Here is a 16,905-nt window from a genome sequence, read left to right as displayed (position 1 = left end):
TTGTTTTGTTTTGTTTTTGTTTTTAACTCCAGAACAGATTTTTGCAAGTTGGAATTAATTTCTTAGGCATCTGCTTCACAAGCAAAGGGAAGATGCCTGTGGTGCTGCAGCAAATTTATTATGCAGCATTTTGTGGGAGTTATATGTACCGTAATTTCCAGTACTGTCTGTAAAGATCACTCCTAGATTGTGCATTGCGTTCCATATTATTCAAATAAGCCATTCAGTCTTAAAACTGTACATATGCAAATGTGTTCTGTAAAATCAGTTTCAAGATCACTCTGATATGATTTTGCTCCCTTTCCAGGGAGTGCTCGTCCTTGAGGGAAGTAGAGCATTGTTTATTCTTGTTCTGGGGAATTTGTGTTCATTCTTCTCCATGAATTTGTAGTCGGTGTTTTCAGAGTGAATATTATTCTATATGATTTTCATTACACAAAGTATTTTGAAACCTTTTTTCACTAAGAATGACTCAGTTTGTTTGAGGCTAATGAACAGTCAAAGGAAGCCAGTTTGCCAGTGGAAAATAGAAGAGATTAGATATAGATGATCTGGAGCAGTGTTTCTCAACCTTGGCAACTTGAAGATGTGTGGACTTCATCTCCCAGAATTCCCCAGCCAGCTATGTTCACGCACTGTGGTAAACTAGTTACTGTATGTGGATTCAGTATAGAATGTTAATACACCAAGCCATGATTAAACAACGTATAATGCGTAGACTAGGTCTGTGTTTCTGCTCAGTGATATCCTGGGCTTTTTCAAGTAGATAAAGTAATGTTGGGCATAAGTTACAGAACTGCAGTAATGCATTGCAAGGAAGAAGGCCTGTGGTTCGACGCAGGAGGCGGAAATCGAAATGGCACCCCACAACAGATAGGGTCACCGTGCATTCAGTCTTTCCAGGCATGGACTCCTTTTTAACCAGCTGGCTTGGTCTGTTTCTCCCTCGCAAACGTATTTATTTTATTTATTTCTTTATTTTCTATCCCGCCTTTACTATTTTTATAAATAACCCAAGGTGGTGAACATACCTAATGCTCCTTCCTCCTCCTATTTTCCCTGCAACATACACAAAATGGTGGCAGCTCCTGTATCTCCTAGATGTCTGTCTTTCATTCCAGTCACTGAGCTTAGTGAAGACCCTTTGCTGTCTGGCCCTCCCACCCCTGTCTTGCTCCTTCTCCTTGACCATTCTGTGATAGGACCACCAGCCTCTCTTCCTCTAGTTCTCTGTGGATTAGAACCTTGCGTTGGCTCGTGACCTGGTTTTCTATTCATTTCCTCGTTTTCCATTCATTAGCTAAGGAAATGCCTTTCAAGGCCTACCAGGAGTCCTAGGGGGAGAAAGGAAGTTCCACATAATAAATTTCTGTATTCTGTATTTCTGCGCTGTAGTAAAACATTACTGATGCATTTCACAATGAAAATATTGAGCAAGTTTGCTCATTGGTGCAGAACAATGGACAAAAGGAAGAAACAGCTTGGCTGCTCAGTGGTTGAAAAAAATTCTACTTGTCCAGGACAATTGCAGACCTTACTGAGACTTCCATGCCTTCTTGATGAGATGAGAAATTCACATTCTGATTGTTGGGGAGAATTCTTGAAGAGTAGTTCAACCGCGGAATGACAGGCTTGGAGAGGTGATTGTCTCCCCTGCACTGGATATCTTCAGGTGGAGGCCATTGGTCAGGGAAGCTGTAACCTGGATTCCTGCCCTGAACAGGGTTAAACCCAATAGCCTCAGTGGTCCCTTCAGATTCTGGGATTCTCCCTGTAGGAAGAGATCAGGAAATCTAGGGGAGAGGAAAGCTTCAATGGTCCCAAAGCAAGATGCTCTTGGTCTCATTGAATGCAGTGGGGAAAAGGGATGTGTTTTTCAAGAAGTGATCCTGAAGTTGATCACACAGTAAAGGTTCAGCTGTTGTAACTGTGAGGAAAGAGCCTCCATTTATTATCTCATCCGCCCCATGCGCAGAACATACTGTATTTAAAATGGAAGATCAAGATCTGTGGAACTTTCCTGATAACTTGAGACTGGTCTCTGATTTGTGTATGTATGTTTAGCTTGTTTTTAAATAATTGTTTATTGTTTGTTGTTATTTGCCTTTTTGTTACGACAGTTGTATTTCATTTCTTTTTAAGAGTACATGACTTTAAGAATCCTGATGGTCGGAGAACCAATCTATATATTACTAAAACTCTTGTGTCTGTAACCTTTAACTGGGCAAAATGGTGCATTGTAGGGCAACAATTTTTGAGCGAAGGTACCCCAAATGGGCTAACTTACAGAATGCGTCCAAAATCCGGGACCCATGACTCCCGTGGGATTGAAATTTGGCAAATTTTATAAAACATGTTATGACATAAAAATCATCCTAAAACATTTTATGACATAATGCAAAATGTCATAAAACATCTCCTGCGGTCAACCCCTGACGCTTGGCTGGGCTATACAGTTCAGCATTGGCTACTTTCAAGGCAGATGCATGTCTGAATGTCTCCCTGAATGTTTTAGAACTTTTCCAGGACTTTAGCAGCCCTGCCACCGTTGAAGGCATCGAGGAATCTGGTAAGGAATATCTCTGAGACGGCGACCCAGTGGGTCACCGGGTTGTCTACTTTAATATAGATTTTAATTTAAGTAAATGTGTTTGTTGGCTAAGTGGATGAGAGAGTCATCTTGTCTCTCTTTTGAAGAGCAGCTTGTAAAACAGTTCAGAAGGATAATCTACTTGATGTTGAAAGAATATGCTGCCAGAAAGGTGGAGATAGACTTTTGCATTTCATCATAATTTTTTAAATCACTCTGTAGTCTGATCAAAAAGTTTGAAGCTCTTTAGAGTATAGCAGAAGCAATTAGTGAGCAAAACTTGCACTGCTTTGAGTTTTCACAATATTAATTCTCCATACAGGAGCAGGTTATGCTGGGGACTGAAGAGGTAAAATTGTAGTCTTAGCTTTGTGCTCTCTGGATGTGTTTAAGTACAGCTCCCACTGTGGCCCTTGATTGTCCTGAATTGGGATGCTGTGATTTCTAGCCACACTCATCTAGTGAGTCTCATGTGAAGTTGGAGAAGGCTGCTGAAGTCTTTCATGACATCATAGATAAGTTTTGTTTGTGTTGTCATTTATAATTGTATAGCTTAGAGTTGTAGCATCTCCTCAGTTTGACACTGATGAGAGATAATATCGGAACAGCCCTCTTCAGAACTTTATTGCATCTTCATGATTTCTTGAAGGTCTTGAAAATGTTCTTTTTACCTTCATAAGCAATTTTTGTTGAAGCTGCAGTCTAGCACTGGGATAGAAACATGGCCCTGGCAGTTGATGTGCTGATACCTACGTATCCTTCCCCATTTTGGAGAACCAAATACATTGAGTTTCTGAGGAGTGATGACATAGCAGTGATTGTGACTTGAATGTCATTGGTAAATGGCTCGAGTTGAAGTCAGTCAAGCTCAAGCTAGAGCACATGACCAGGCCACTTCCATTGTGATGGTGACCACAAAGTACTGTGACTTGTTTTGCCACAGTCACATTTTCACTCAGTCATTCTGAGTGCTCTTTTGGTCCAGGGTTGACTCATAATATGGAAAGAAGAACCGTTAACATGCTGAGACTAGTTTGTGAGGTACTTCCCAGTATGTTTTGACTTGGAAACCATAGTTTGTCCAAAGGACCATAGCCATGTGTTGAGGGGAATTTTTGTTCTTTGATGACTTTTATTAATGAGTAATAATAATGATATTATTTATATTATATATAAATAGATATAAATAATACATAATAAATACATAATAATAAATAACCTTTATTACTATAGCACTGTGAGATTTCTGTTAGGTAACATGATTGTTCAATATGGTGTCCCAAAAGGTCCGGTCAATATCCTGAGCAATTTAACTGCTGCTAAGCAGCTTGGAGAAATCATCTAGTGTCATTTGATTATGAGACTTATATCATGCCTTTCATTAGCAGCTCAAAGTAACATATATAACACTCTTTCCTGCTATTTCTCCCTACAGCAACAACCCTGTGAGGAAGGTTGGGTGAAAAGATTGGGACAGAGTCACCTAATGAAAAGCATGGTCTTCCTTTTCTATCACAGTTCCTGAGAAGCTGTTGACTTTCTTGACTAGAACTTCGAAACAAAATGAAGCTCAATTTAATTAAAAACAGAGGACCCCTTGCTTAATATAATTAATTATTTCACAATACAGGTTCAGCCTGCCTTGGATTTGGTTGCATTCCCCTATAAAGTGCAGGTTTCAGAAGCTGGGACCATGAAGTATGGTGGCAGTAGTCAGAAAGGTGTTTGTCTAATTTCAGACCTGACTAGGATGACGGATGTCAGTCAGTCAGCCAGCCATTTTATTTTGGTCATTGGCCAGCAAAGATGACAGCTGCTATAGTTTTATTTATTTATTTATCAAATTTATCACCATCCATTTCCCCCCAAGGAGGGACTCTGGGCGGTTTACAATAAGACACAAGTAAAACCATGCAATATAAAACTATAGAATAAATATAATACATAATAAAATATAAATATGATGGAAACCAGATGGCTAAAAGTTCTCTGTAAACCTGCAAGCAAAACAGGGCCATTCTAGGGAGCTAGCCATCCCAGGAGTGACTATTCTCCCTCCGGCCCCAGGCATGGTGACAAAACCAGGTCTTTAATTGTTTGCAGAAGTCCAGGAGTGAAGGGGTCTCTCTCACCTTTGGGGGGAGAGTGTTCCAAAGGGCAGGGGCTACTCCAGAGAAGGCACACTTCCATGACACCATTACCCTGTCAGATGGAACTCTTTAACAGAAGGGGTCTGTAGCATGCCCTCTCTGGATGCCTGTTACACCAGAGAAAAGTCTATGGACTCTTCAGCAGATCCAGAATGCTGCAGATAGTTATGTGGAATGTGGCGTACCTTCTTGAGGCAACTGTGATTTCAAGATATTGCTGGATCTAGCTCAAAATGATGAATATGAGCTCTGGAATCCACAATAGCTGTGGATGAGGGTACCACAAAGGCTGACTCTCCATAGGAGCCTGGTCACTAATTTACAGATTCTGGAGAAGTTCTTTGCAAGCCACCAACATCTGAGCTTTCATTTTTGGTGTCCTGAAGCCAGCCTGCCTTCAGTCATGAGTCTTCCTTTGTGGAGACTACCTTAGCTATTTCCTAAGATAGTCCTGCTTAGTCTTAAGTATTTCTTGCTTTCTTACAAGCGTTTGATCTTCTGGTACGTTAAGCTTGTTATCCTCATGTTTCAGTCGGAGTTTTTTTCTCCTCTTTTTCATTCTTTTTACTCCTTTTGCTATTGTTTTAATGTTGCTGATTAGGACATGCCCTAGGAATAATTTTTAGGAGTCGTGCAGTATTTGGGGTGGGAGTGGGGGTTTGGCATAGGTTCTACTTTGCTGTGTTTTTAAAGACCCCTTTCTCAACTTGGTGATGTCCAGATCAGCTACTCTACCATTCCTATCATTCCCCAGCCCTTTGAGGGTGGGGGTTGCCTTTAGTAGTTCTCTTAGGAACCCGTCAGGAGAAGATATGTTATCTCTCACTATCTTCCTAAGTTTGGTCACATGAATTCTACAGTCACTTGTATATAGTTTAAATCATAGTTAAGCTCTCTAGTCTAGATAAAATACCCATTGTTATCACTATCTATTTGCTGCTTTCTAAAAGCATTCCACAACTTTACTCACCACTCTCCCTAATTCACCCCACCCAACCCAACAAACAGATAGAATTTTGCTTAAATGCAGAATTTCAGATCCTCTGTCCATCTAAATCTACTTCCTTTCCTTTACAATAAACCATTGAGAATGCAGAACCATAAACAAGGCTGTTTGGATGGTCTTGGTTCCTAATTTGAACCAGTGTGTTCATACTGCTATTGCTTGATTTAAAAAAAAATATTCCATTCCTTTTCCAAGGAACTAAGGAGGCCTGTGTTTTTTCTCTTATCCTCATTTCCCCAATTCTGCTTGTTCATTAAGACTTCAAAATAGATTATTGGGGAAGGAGTTAACCAGCCTCAGATGACTCTGGGAACATTAGGCATGTACATGGATTTGAACCCAAGTCTTCATGTCCTAACACTCTAAATACTATAGCCACTGCCTCATACAGTGTTGACTCTTTGCATATTAGAAATATTGTGAATATTTCCCTTTCAATCCCAATGATACCAGATGCTGATGTCATTCCTTACAGTTCTCTTGAAAGTACAATAAGGAAAATCTGGTTGATTAAGGAACCACATGCCCTTCCTCAAATTTGAACCAAAATCCAGCCATGTTTGATACCAGAGTCAAGCTGTTGGGGATCACTGGGAGTGAATGTCCTCCCACCTCACCCCTTTTTGTATTCCCAAATCCTATCCTTTACCGAGACACCAAAATCTTGTCACCCTTACCCATTTGACGCCTTCTCTTTTGGGTTGCACATAGTAAATTCTGTCTTCTGTTCCCAGGAACATAACCCTGCTGGGTAAAGGGATGCTGATCTAAGTGGGAAGATTCGTCTGCTGCCCTGAGAGCCCATGATAGGTGTTGGAGGTCCATTCCCTTTATCCTGTGAAGAACATGAGTCCTCAGATTAGATGGCAGCTTTATTGGTGGGAGGCTTATCGAGGATACACGGAGCACACGGGAAGACGCCCCAAAGGCCTGGAAGTCTTTCTCCTCCAGTACCTTATGCTTGCTAGTCTTCCTTATATTACTGCCTATTCTTAGAATTCTTTCTAATCTGGGGACCTCAGATTCTTAAGAGCTAGAACCAAGTCTGAAAACTTTTGCAGATGCAGGCAATGAAAAAAATAGTAAGGTGGCCTCCGTTTCAGCTTCAAGACCTTTTATGCTTTTACCGAAAACTTAGCAAATTCTCATGCAAGAACACTGAAACTTTGGAAGTTTCCATGATGCTGTGTGTGTGTGTATGTGTTAACTTTTAAATAAAAGGAGATTCCCCAGGTATTATTTAGGTATTTAATGAATGTTGTGGTGTCCAAAGGTGCAACATTGCCAGCTTTTGTGCTAGAAATTAAGAAAAAAGATTTTGTTATTGGGAAAAGAAAAAATACATATAAGGTATTTTAACAATTTTTCACCCTTTCCTGTTTTCAGAACTTTCTAAAGAGTGAAGAATTGAGTAGCTCCAATCACGACAGAATCTTGAATATATAACCCTGTTCCTGCCTTGCCAAAAAGGGCCAGCCTCTCCTCATGCTTCGGAACGGTTCCTTCTGAGTCCACAAATAAAAGTAAGTAGTGGTCGCCTTCAGAGACTGCTCAGCCTTTTCCGTGTGTGGCAACTGCCCACCACAGTTTACATGTATCTGTCATGAGTGCCGTTGAGCTGAAGACATCAGCGCAATGGCACACATGACAATAACAAGGAAACAGGGGAAGGGGCTCAAGATAAGTAGCCATCAACTTACAAAGACTAAAGAACAAGATACAATGGCTAAGCGGATCGCGAGGCACACCCAAGCTGTTAGCGCTAGCGCAACGGAGATCGCCCAGCTGACAGCAATCACCGGAGGAATAGGGAAACCGATGATGGGCGATCCCGGAGCGCCAGCGGGGCCTCGCAACCCCTCACCTACCGGCAAGACAGCATGTTGGACAAAGGGGGGGTGACGTAACCGCGAGTGAGGGGGCGCTGACCGGCGCGGGGTATTTAAACCCCGCACCGGCGCGCTCCTGTCACACTCAGCTTTTTTCTACCACTGTATCTACACTACGAATAAACCAGAGCCTGCTTCAACGGAATCAGTGTCTGTGCATTACTCGGAGGTAGGCAGCACATGACATAAAGCTGAGAGTCATAAACTCAGCCTCGCCGAGCCCCACCGGACGACAACGAGCCGCGGGAGGAGTAGACGGCGAGAAGACCAGGAACGATGAGGCCGGCGCGATGCGGACAAGGGGGGCGAGCCGCACGGCAAGAAGCAGAGGAGGACCGATCGAGGCCAGAGGCACCGCGGACTCCCGGAGCCATGGACGCCCACCCGGCCCAACCCAAGCCTCAGCTCCAACCCCAAGGGGAGATGGCGACGGAGGCAACCCGGCCACGGGAGGGAGCAACATACCTCCCGAGACCAGCGGAGAACCCCGCGCCCCACATCGCACCCCAGCCACGGGCGTGGAGCGGCAGCCCAACGGCGGTAAGCACGGGGGAGGACGAAGAAGCAACCCAGCCGACGGCGGAGGAAGCGGACCAACGGTCGGGAGAGCCTGAACCCCACCGGCGACCCACCCCCGCCGACACACCGATGGAACCGGCCCCAGCGGCGGCGCGGATCGCGGACGGGGACGCACAAGCTAGACTCGCGGCCATGGAGACCCAACTGAAGGAACTCCGGACCATGCTTCAGTCGTTGATGTCCCCCGCGCCGCCCAACGACGTCCCCGCACAGGTCCACACCCCAAGCGAGGCGCCGAACTCACACGGGCCAGATGACGGCCAACAAACGGCCCAGGCGGACAACGCCACAGGCCGGGAAGCGAGAGGAAGGGGCTCACAAAACGCCCGGGCCCCAAAGGACTTCCCCATCTTCTTTGATGGGAACCCCGCGAAACTGTCGTTCTTCATCACGAACGCCAGGGAGTTCATGGGGAGGCACGGACACTCCTATGACTCCGAAGCGGACAAGATCGCAGCCGTGGCGATCAAACTACAAGACCGGGCGGCGGACTGGTACGTCCAACTGTACGAGTCCAGCTCCCCCGCCCTCGCCAACTTCCCCGCCTTCATCAACGAGATGAAGAGCTACTTTGAGGACCCACTAGCCAAAGTGAGGGCGAAAAGCGCACTCCAAAGACTTAAACAGGGCGCACGCACTGTCCCGGACTACGCCCTCGAGTTCAAAGCCGTCGCGGGGAAGGTCAACGACTGGTCCGAGACCACCCTGCTGGAAATGTTCAAAAGGGGGCTCAACCGCGACGTACTTCAATGGGCCCTCTACCGCGACAACCCAGAGACTCTACACGGGTGGATCCACCTCGCGGGGAAAGCAGAACACGCGCACCGCACCTTCCTCATGACAACTACGGAAGACACGACCAACACCTGCCAAAAGGTACCCGCACCACACGTCGGGACGGCCGGTCCCACATACCCAAGGAAGAAATTTAATCGCGGGCCCTGCGGGAGGTGTGGAAAACTGGGGCACAAGACGGCAGATTGCTTCGCCAACCGACCGCCGGCCAGTGTGCCTAAACCCGCCCCGAAAACTAGCCTCAAACCACCTAACCCGCCGCCGCCCCCTCACCGCCGAATGACCGGAGCCACAGCGACACCAGAGGAAGGCTGGGACGCCTACTGGGGGAAAGAGGACGCCGTAGACCCAGACCAGCCGGCGGGAAACGCTCCCCGCCTGCCCTGAAACGCGTTGCGAGGCAGGCGGTGGGACAGCAGCGCGGACCACCTCGATGGAACGGCGAAAGCTCCGTTATAATGGCGGCAATCAAACTCTCTGCCGGCAACGGAGCCACCACGACCGCGGCACTAGTGGACTCGGGGTGCTCGAAAAACCTCATCCACCCCGACTTAGTCGCCAAACTCGACCTCCGCTGCTCCCCCCTCCCCACGCCGCTGGCATTCCACCAGCTGCGCGGCTCAACAGCGGGAGGGAAACCAGCCACGATGCAGACCGAGCCGGTCACCCTGCAAATGGGCACTCACACCGAACGCACATCGTTCGTTGTCACCCACATCGGACGACCCATTGCAGTCTTGGGAATGCCATGGCTCGCGACAAACAACCCGCGCATCGACTGGGAGACCCGCACCTTCATATTTGGCGACGGCGAGTACCGGGCGCCAGTTCCGGCGGGCAGAGCCAACCCCACTGTGGGACGAGCAGAGGCGACTACACAGGACAACGCAGCTACCACAGCAGACCTACCGGAACAATACGCCGACTTCTCCGAGGTCTTCGGAGAGGCGGAAGCTGACCAACTACCCCCCCACCGCAAGACGGACTGTCGGATTGACCTGCTGCCCGACGTCCCTTTACCTAGACCGAAGATCTACTCGATGACCCCGAAGGAGATGGCAACCCTCCGGGAGTTCATCGATAAAAACCTAGAGAGGGGATTCATAGAGCCAGCATGCTCACCGGTCGGAGCCCCCGTCTTATTCCGGGAGAAGAAAGACGGCACCCTACGGCTCTGCACCGACTACCGGGCCTAAACGCGGCTTCCCTGTCCAACAAATACCCCTTACCCCTGGTGAAAGATATGCTCGCCCACCTGTCCATGGGCAAGGTCTTCTCCAAGCTGGACCTTCGCGAGGCGTACTACCGCATCCGAATCAGGGAAGGGGACGAATGGAAGACTGCGTTCAACTGCCCCCTAGGCGCCTTCCAGTACAAAGTGCTGCCGTTCGGACTTGCGGGGGCCCCCGGGGTGTTTATGCAGCTCATCAATGAGGTCCTGCATGAACACCTGTTCAAAGGGGTCCTCGTCTACATAGACGACGTCCTTATCTACACTAAAACGCACGAGGAACATGTGACCCTAGTCAGACAAGTCCTCGATAAGCTCAGAAGGGCGCAGCTCTATGCCAAACCCGCAAAGTGCGAATTCCATAAAGCGCGCCTAGACTAGGGTACCGAATCTCCGGAGACGGCATAGAAATGGACCCCGCAAAAGTCGAGGCGGTGCTGAACTGGGAACGCCCCCGCAACAGACGCCAACTCCAGAGCTTCCTCGGCTTCGCGAATTTTTACAGATCATTCGCCCGGGGGTTCGCAGAGATAGCCCTCGCCCTAACGGACCTCCTCAAAACCAAAGGGGTGGGGGACACCCGACGCGCCAAGAACCCAGGCACAGTATTGAATTGGACTCCCGCGTGCCAGACCGCATTCAATAAGTTGAAAGCGCTGTTCACCACAGAGCCAATCCTCGCGCACCCTGACCCAGAACGGCCGTTCGTGGTCCAAGCCGACGCCTCAGACTTCTCCCTGGGGGCCATCCTACTCCAAAAGGACCCCACAGGACTCCTTAAACCATGCGCCTACCTGTCGAGGAAATTCTCCGAGACAGAAAGGCGATGGCACATCTGGGAGAAGGAAGCCTTCGCGGTAAAATCGGCACTGGAAACATGGAGACACCTACTCGAAGGAGCGGCCCAACCATTTGAGGTCTGGACCGACCACCGGAACCTCGAGGCCCTCCGAACGCCCAGACGCCTCAGCCCAAAACAGGTCCGATGGGCCCAATTCTTCAGCCGCTTCAACTTCCAGCTGAAGTTCATGCCGGGTAAAAAGAACTTCCTGGCTGACGCCCTTTCCCGACTGCCCCAAGACGAAGAGCCCGCCCCAGACACCATTGGGACGGTCCTATCCGCTTCTCAACTGGGGATGGCCGTGACCACCCGGAGCGGCGCTCGGAGGCAGCTCGACTCTACGGCGCAGCCAACGGCGGGACAACCTGTGACCAGACGACGCCAACCGCAACTACTAGGGGGGATACGCACGGACCTCGCCGCCGCCCTCAAAACCGACCCCTGGTTCCTGGCAAACCCCGACAAGGTAACGATGGCACAGGACCTGGCATGGGGGGAAGGCAGAATCTATGTCCCGGACTCGCAACGCCAAGCGATCTTGCATAGATCCCACGACACCAAGCAAGCGGGACACTTTGGGTTCCTCAAGACCCTGCACCTAACAAGGCGTCAATTCTGGTGGCCCGCGCTAAGACGGGACGTGAAAGCTTACGTAGCGTCCTGCCCAACGTGCGCCAGAGCCAAACGGGCACCAGGCAAACCCGCGGGGCTTTTACAACAGGTGGCAGAACCCTCCCGCCCATGGGAGGAAATCTCCATGGATTTTATAGTGGACCTCCCACCCAGCCAGAAGAAAACGGCCATTTGGGTGGTGAAAGACTATTTTTCGAAACAGGCCCACTTCATCCCCTGCACATCGGTCCCGTCCGCACAACAACTAGCCAAACTCTTCCTCATCCACGTGTACAGGTTACACGGATGTCCCGCACGTGTGGTGACCGACAGGGGCACAATTCACCTCTAAATTCTGGCGGGCCTTCCTAAAGCTGACGGGGACCCAACAGGCCCTATCCACTGCCTGGCACCCCCAGATGGACGGAGCCACAGAGGTCCTCAATGCCACCCTAGAACAATTCATACGCTCATACACCAACTACCATCAAGACGACTGGGCTGAACAGCTCCCGTTCGCCGAAGTCGCATACAACAACGCCGTTCACACGAGCACGGGGAAAACTCCGTTCGAGGTAGTCTTGGGGTGCGACTTCGTCCCCATACCGGAGCTACCACAACCCCCGGAACCCCAGGTGGACGCTAGCGACTGGGGACGGAAGATTGCGGAATCGTGGCCAATAATCACGGCAGCGCTGAAGGAAGCACAGGCGGCCTACAAAGAGCAAGCCGACAAGCACCGGCGCCAACAACCGACGTTCCAGGCGGGGGATATGGTCTACCTATCCACCAAATTCCTAAAGTCGCCCCAACCCTCGAAAAAACTGGGGCCTAAGTACATCGGGCCGTTCCGAGTCACGCAGATAGTGAACCCGGTGGCAATACGCTTGGACCTGCCACACAACCTACGGAGACTCCACCCGGTATTCCACACCAGCCTCCTGAAACCGGCAACCACCTCCCGATGGCACCCAAGCACGCCACTGCCCTCACCGGTGATGATCGACGGCCAACATCATTTTGACGTAAGGGACATACTCGACTCCCGCAGGCAACGGGGAACTTTACACTATTTGGTCAGGTGGAAACACTTCCCCCACCCAGAATGGGTGGCGGCGCACAACGTTAACGCGCCTGACCTGACCCGGGCTTTTCACCGGGCGTACCCCGACAAGCCTAAAGCAAGACTAGCAAACCGACACCTGCATAACCCCTCCCTCGCGGGCCCCCCCGCCTACCGTGCCCCAAGGGAAAGGGCCCCCCAAGCCCGTGACTTGGGTGGACCTCCCCCCCCCGGGACTCACCCCCCCCGCCCCGGGCCCACGAGGCAGTGACAAGCGGTCGCCAGCACCCTCCCCCCGCCCCGGGCCCACGGGGGAGTGGCAATCAAGTCAACAGTGCATCCTGGGGGCAACGCCCAGGAGCACACATAACAAAGGCGATGCACTTAGAATAAAAATAAGGGCCCTACCTGGAGCTGATAAGCACCCGACCAGCCACGCCTCTCTCCTCGTCGAACTGAGCCAAACAAACAGGGTGTGGCCGGAGCATGCGCACGCCCAGGGTGTGACCGGGGCATGCGCACTAAGAACACACCCTAGAGGGACACGTGGGAGAGGGCGGAACAAAGGGAGGGGCGAAAACACTCCGGCGGGAAATTCAAAAAAAAAACAAACCATTTTGACAGCTCTCCTGGTAAAAAACCGGAAAGCCGGGGGGGGCACTATTCGGACAGGGGGCAGTATGTCATGAGTGCCGTTGAGCTGAAGACATCAGCGCAATGGCACACATGACAATAACAAGGAAACAGGGGAAGGGGCTCAAGATAAGCAGCCATCAACTCACAAAGACTAAAGAACAAGATACAATGGCTAAGCGGATCGCGAGGCACACCCAAGCTGTTAGCGCTAGCGCAATGGAGATCGCCCAGCTGACAGCAATCACCGGAGGAATAGGGAAACCGATGATGGGCGATCCCAGGGCACCAGCTGGGGCCTCGCAACCCCTCACCTACCGGCAAGACAGCATGTTGGACAAAGGGGGGGTGACGTAACCGCGAGTGAGGGGGCACTGACCGGCGCGGGGTATTTAAACCCCGCACCGGCGCGCTCCTGTCACTCTCAGCTTTTTTCTACCACTGTATCTACACTACGAATAAACCAGAGCCTGCTTCAACGGAATCAGTGTCTGTGTGTTACTCGGAGGTAGGCAGCGCATGACAGTATCATAGTTTGGGGTGAGAAAGTGAAAATGAAACCCTTAATTGTTGAGCAACTACAAAAAGTTCCTTCCATGAACAGTGACTTGAAAAACTTTCATTTCATTTTTCCCCAGTGAGCACAGTGGATGAGCCTACAGAGAAGGAATTCTGGGAGCTATACAACTCATCTAGAGAGTCCCTAGTTGTGTAGAGGCCAGGACAGGCAGCCCAGAGGCTTTATGCAACCCATCCGCTTCCCTTTGAAGCCAGTTGAGAACCCCTGGATGGGCGGCGCCAACACTTTCTTTTCTTTTTCTTTTCTTGGAAGCTTTTCTTGGTCTTGGAAGTTCAGGGGGCAAAATGGGTCCCCTTGAGTTTGCAGAGCTTAAGGCTCTCAGACCTTTAAACCCTCCCCAAAATGAGGTGTGTATCTTGGACCTTTTTGCTGTAGTGATGTGTCATCACCAGTTGTATCCCTATGGCCCTCAGAAAGCAATTTGAAAAAAGGGTAGCCCTTGCCTCAAGATATTTGCCCATAGAGGGTGGGGATGTACAGAAGAGATCTTCACCTCCTCGTAGTCCCTGGAAACTCAACTCATCTCGCACGAGAGGGACCTCCTAGCTTTATTTACCTCACCTAACGTTAAGGTGGGGTGGAGCAGGACTTCCTCCCTGCCTTTCTTCTCTCCTGCCCTTCCCCATTGGCTCCCCCAGTAATCCTCCTTTCCCTCCTCTTCCAGGCCCAGGGCAGCCACAGCCCCCCTTTACGTTCCACCCACGAGGGACTGCAGTGGAGATGAGGAATTCGGAAGAGCAAACTTCGACGACAGTCTTACAGCGTTTGCTGCAGGAGCAGCTCCGATATGGGAATCCCAACGAGAGCCGCACCCTCCTTGCTTTGCACCAGCAGGCCACGGGCAGCACCCTGCCTTTTGCCAGCAACGGGAGCCCCGGGGCTCCCAACGAAGGGCTGAGCAACCAGGACCACCCCATTGGGACCCATGTTGCCCGCCAGGAGCCCCAGGGCCAGGAGATTCAAATGGACAACAGTATCATGGAGAAGCAGCTCTCGCCGAGGCTCCAGGCAGGTGAGGACCTCCCGACCTACGAAGAAGCCAAAGTCCAGTCCCAGTACTTCAGGGGCCAGCCACACACCAGCGTCGGGGCGGCATTTTACGTGACTGGTGTCTCCAACCAGAAGATGAGGACCGAAGGGCGCCCCACGGTGCAGCGGCTGAGCCCAGGGAAGGTCCACCAGGACGAAGGACTGAAGGACCTCAAGCAGGGACACGTCCGCTCCCTGAGCGAGCGGCTGATGCAGCTGTCCCTGGCCACCAGCGGCGTGAAGGCCCACGCCCCCATCACCAGCGCCCCGCTCTCCCCGCTCTCCTCCCAGCAGACCAACGACTTCTACAAGACCCCCGGGGCAGCCCCTCCGCAGCCCGGCGTGAAAGGGATGGAGCACCGGGGGCCGCCTCCCGAATACCCGTACAAGAACATGTCCAGCCCGTCCATGAGCTGTAAGCCCCAGGAGCCCGGGCATTTCTATGGTGACTACCGTCTACCCCAGCAAGGGCGTGCCGACGGGCCTGCAGTGAGGTACCAGCACCCCCCTGAATACGGCTCGTTCCGGTAAGCGGCTTGGCCTCCCCGTGGTCCTGAGTACTGAGCCCAGGTTTGGGGAGGCCACCTCTTGGACGCCCTTCCGTCCTTTCCGTTGCCAGGGGTTCCCAAGGGGCATTGGCCAGGGTGGTGGGATTTTGGCTCCTTGCAGTCGGGCACCAGGATGCTGGTGGTGGATTCAGGGATTGGAGGCCCAGCTTCTCTGGAGGATGCTCTCAAAGGGGTGGGGGCATCTTGTTGCCTGTCAGCGGCACCTTCCCGCTTCTAGCACCCCGACTTTGCAGCAGTTTCCTGGTCCCCACGACCCAAAAGATCGCCCTGCTGAAGTCCAGCCACAAACTGCTCATTTGGGGCAGGGGGATTCAAGGCCAGCTCTGAAACAGGGATGGTGTGACTTCAGGAGAGGTGAAGTTTTGAGACCCCTTCCTGCTCCCTGATCTTCACCACATCTGGCCTCGGAGACCATAAATATATATATTTAAAATACTAGTGTGCCCCCAACGTCTTGTAAAAAAAAAAAAGTTGCCACATAATCTAAGGAAACTAGCAGTGGGTCCTCTTTAGAACAGGTACCTAGTTGAGGAGGGGAGGGTGGCCTAATTGGCGCTTATTTTCCTGTTCCAGAGGGTGGAACATCAAGCCAGCTCAGTCCTTCATTTTTCCCTGAACAATTTGATGATCCGGCTAGGAGTGGCTGCGTTTCCTTCATGCTGCAGGAAATGTATGTCAGCCATACCAAATGCCAAAGCTTTTGGGTTTGTTTGTTTTTAATCCCGCGGCAAGAAAAGTGTGTGAATTAGCAGTTGAGCAACTGCCTGTTCGGTGCTCAGCAGAATGGTCCCACAATATTTTGGGAATGGGTGCTTTGCTTCTCTGATCAGTTGCCCTGCTTGTGTTCAGATGGTCGGCTTTGCATGCATGAAAGGTCATGAAAAAGGCCTTTGATCTCTCTGAATAAATAGGGAAGAATGCCAGAACAGGCAGGTATTTTTGCATTGTGCAGGGCTTTGGCAGATGTCTTCACAAGAAGTCTTTGCAGGCAACTTGGAACATCTGGGCAAGTGAGCAGTGGGGCTGCCAAGCTTCCACTTTTCTTCTCTGGGCCATTACAGAGGGCTGTATTGTGTCTGGGCTCAACGCACTTGCTTCTTACACTTGGAACAACCCAGTAAGCAAAATTGTTTGGGTGATGTACAAATTAACAAAACTCAAGGGATGGGTGCATTTTAGCAGAGTCAAGCTAGTAGTGCATAATAAAACCAAACCTTATTTATAGTTTTAAATGTCCACCTTTCAAAATACCTTTTTCCAGAACAGCTGACAATAAAAATATTGTAAATATTTTACAAAAATATCGTAAATATTTTTACAACGTTCGCAGCTATAAAA

At 50.2% G+C, this 16,905-nt stretch overlaps 1 protein-coding gene across 3 annotated transcripts in view; it reads left to right on the top strand.

The window, feature by feature from the left end:
- The window catches only part of AMOT (angiomotin), a 66,130-nt gene that overhangs the window by 21,987 nt on the left and 27,238 nt on the right, over positions 1-16,905 (top strand). Inside the window, exons 2-3 of one of the 3 annotated variants that reach the window (XM_063313292.1) lie at positions 7,133-7,269; positions 14,634-15,525. In XM_063313292.1, coding sequence (XP_063169362.1) covers positions 14,690-15,525 — 836 coding nt within the window. In that variant the 5' untranslated portion in view covers positions 7,133-7,269; positions 14,634-14,689. Of the gene's footprint in view, positions 1-7,117; positions 7,270-14,633; positions 15,526-16,905 lie in introns of those variants that run through there. The other 2 variants (XM_063313293.1, XM_063313291.1) reach the window with 2 other exon arrangements.

Source organism: Candoia aspera, chromosome 12 (genome assembly GCF_035149785.1).
Source record: "Candoia aspera isolate rCanAsp1 chromosome 12, rCanAsp1.hap2, whole genome shotgun sequence".
NCBI lineage: Eukaryota > Metazoa > Chordata > Lepidosauria > Squamata > Boidae > Candoia > Candoia aspera.
The sequence above is the reverse complement of the archived record's forward strand: the minus strand, read 5'-3'. Positions and strand labels throughout refer to the sequence as shown.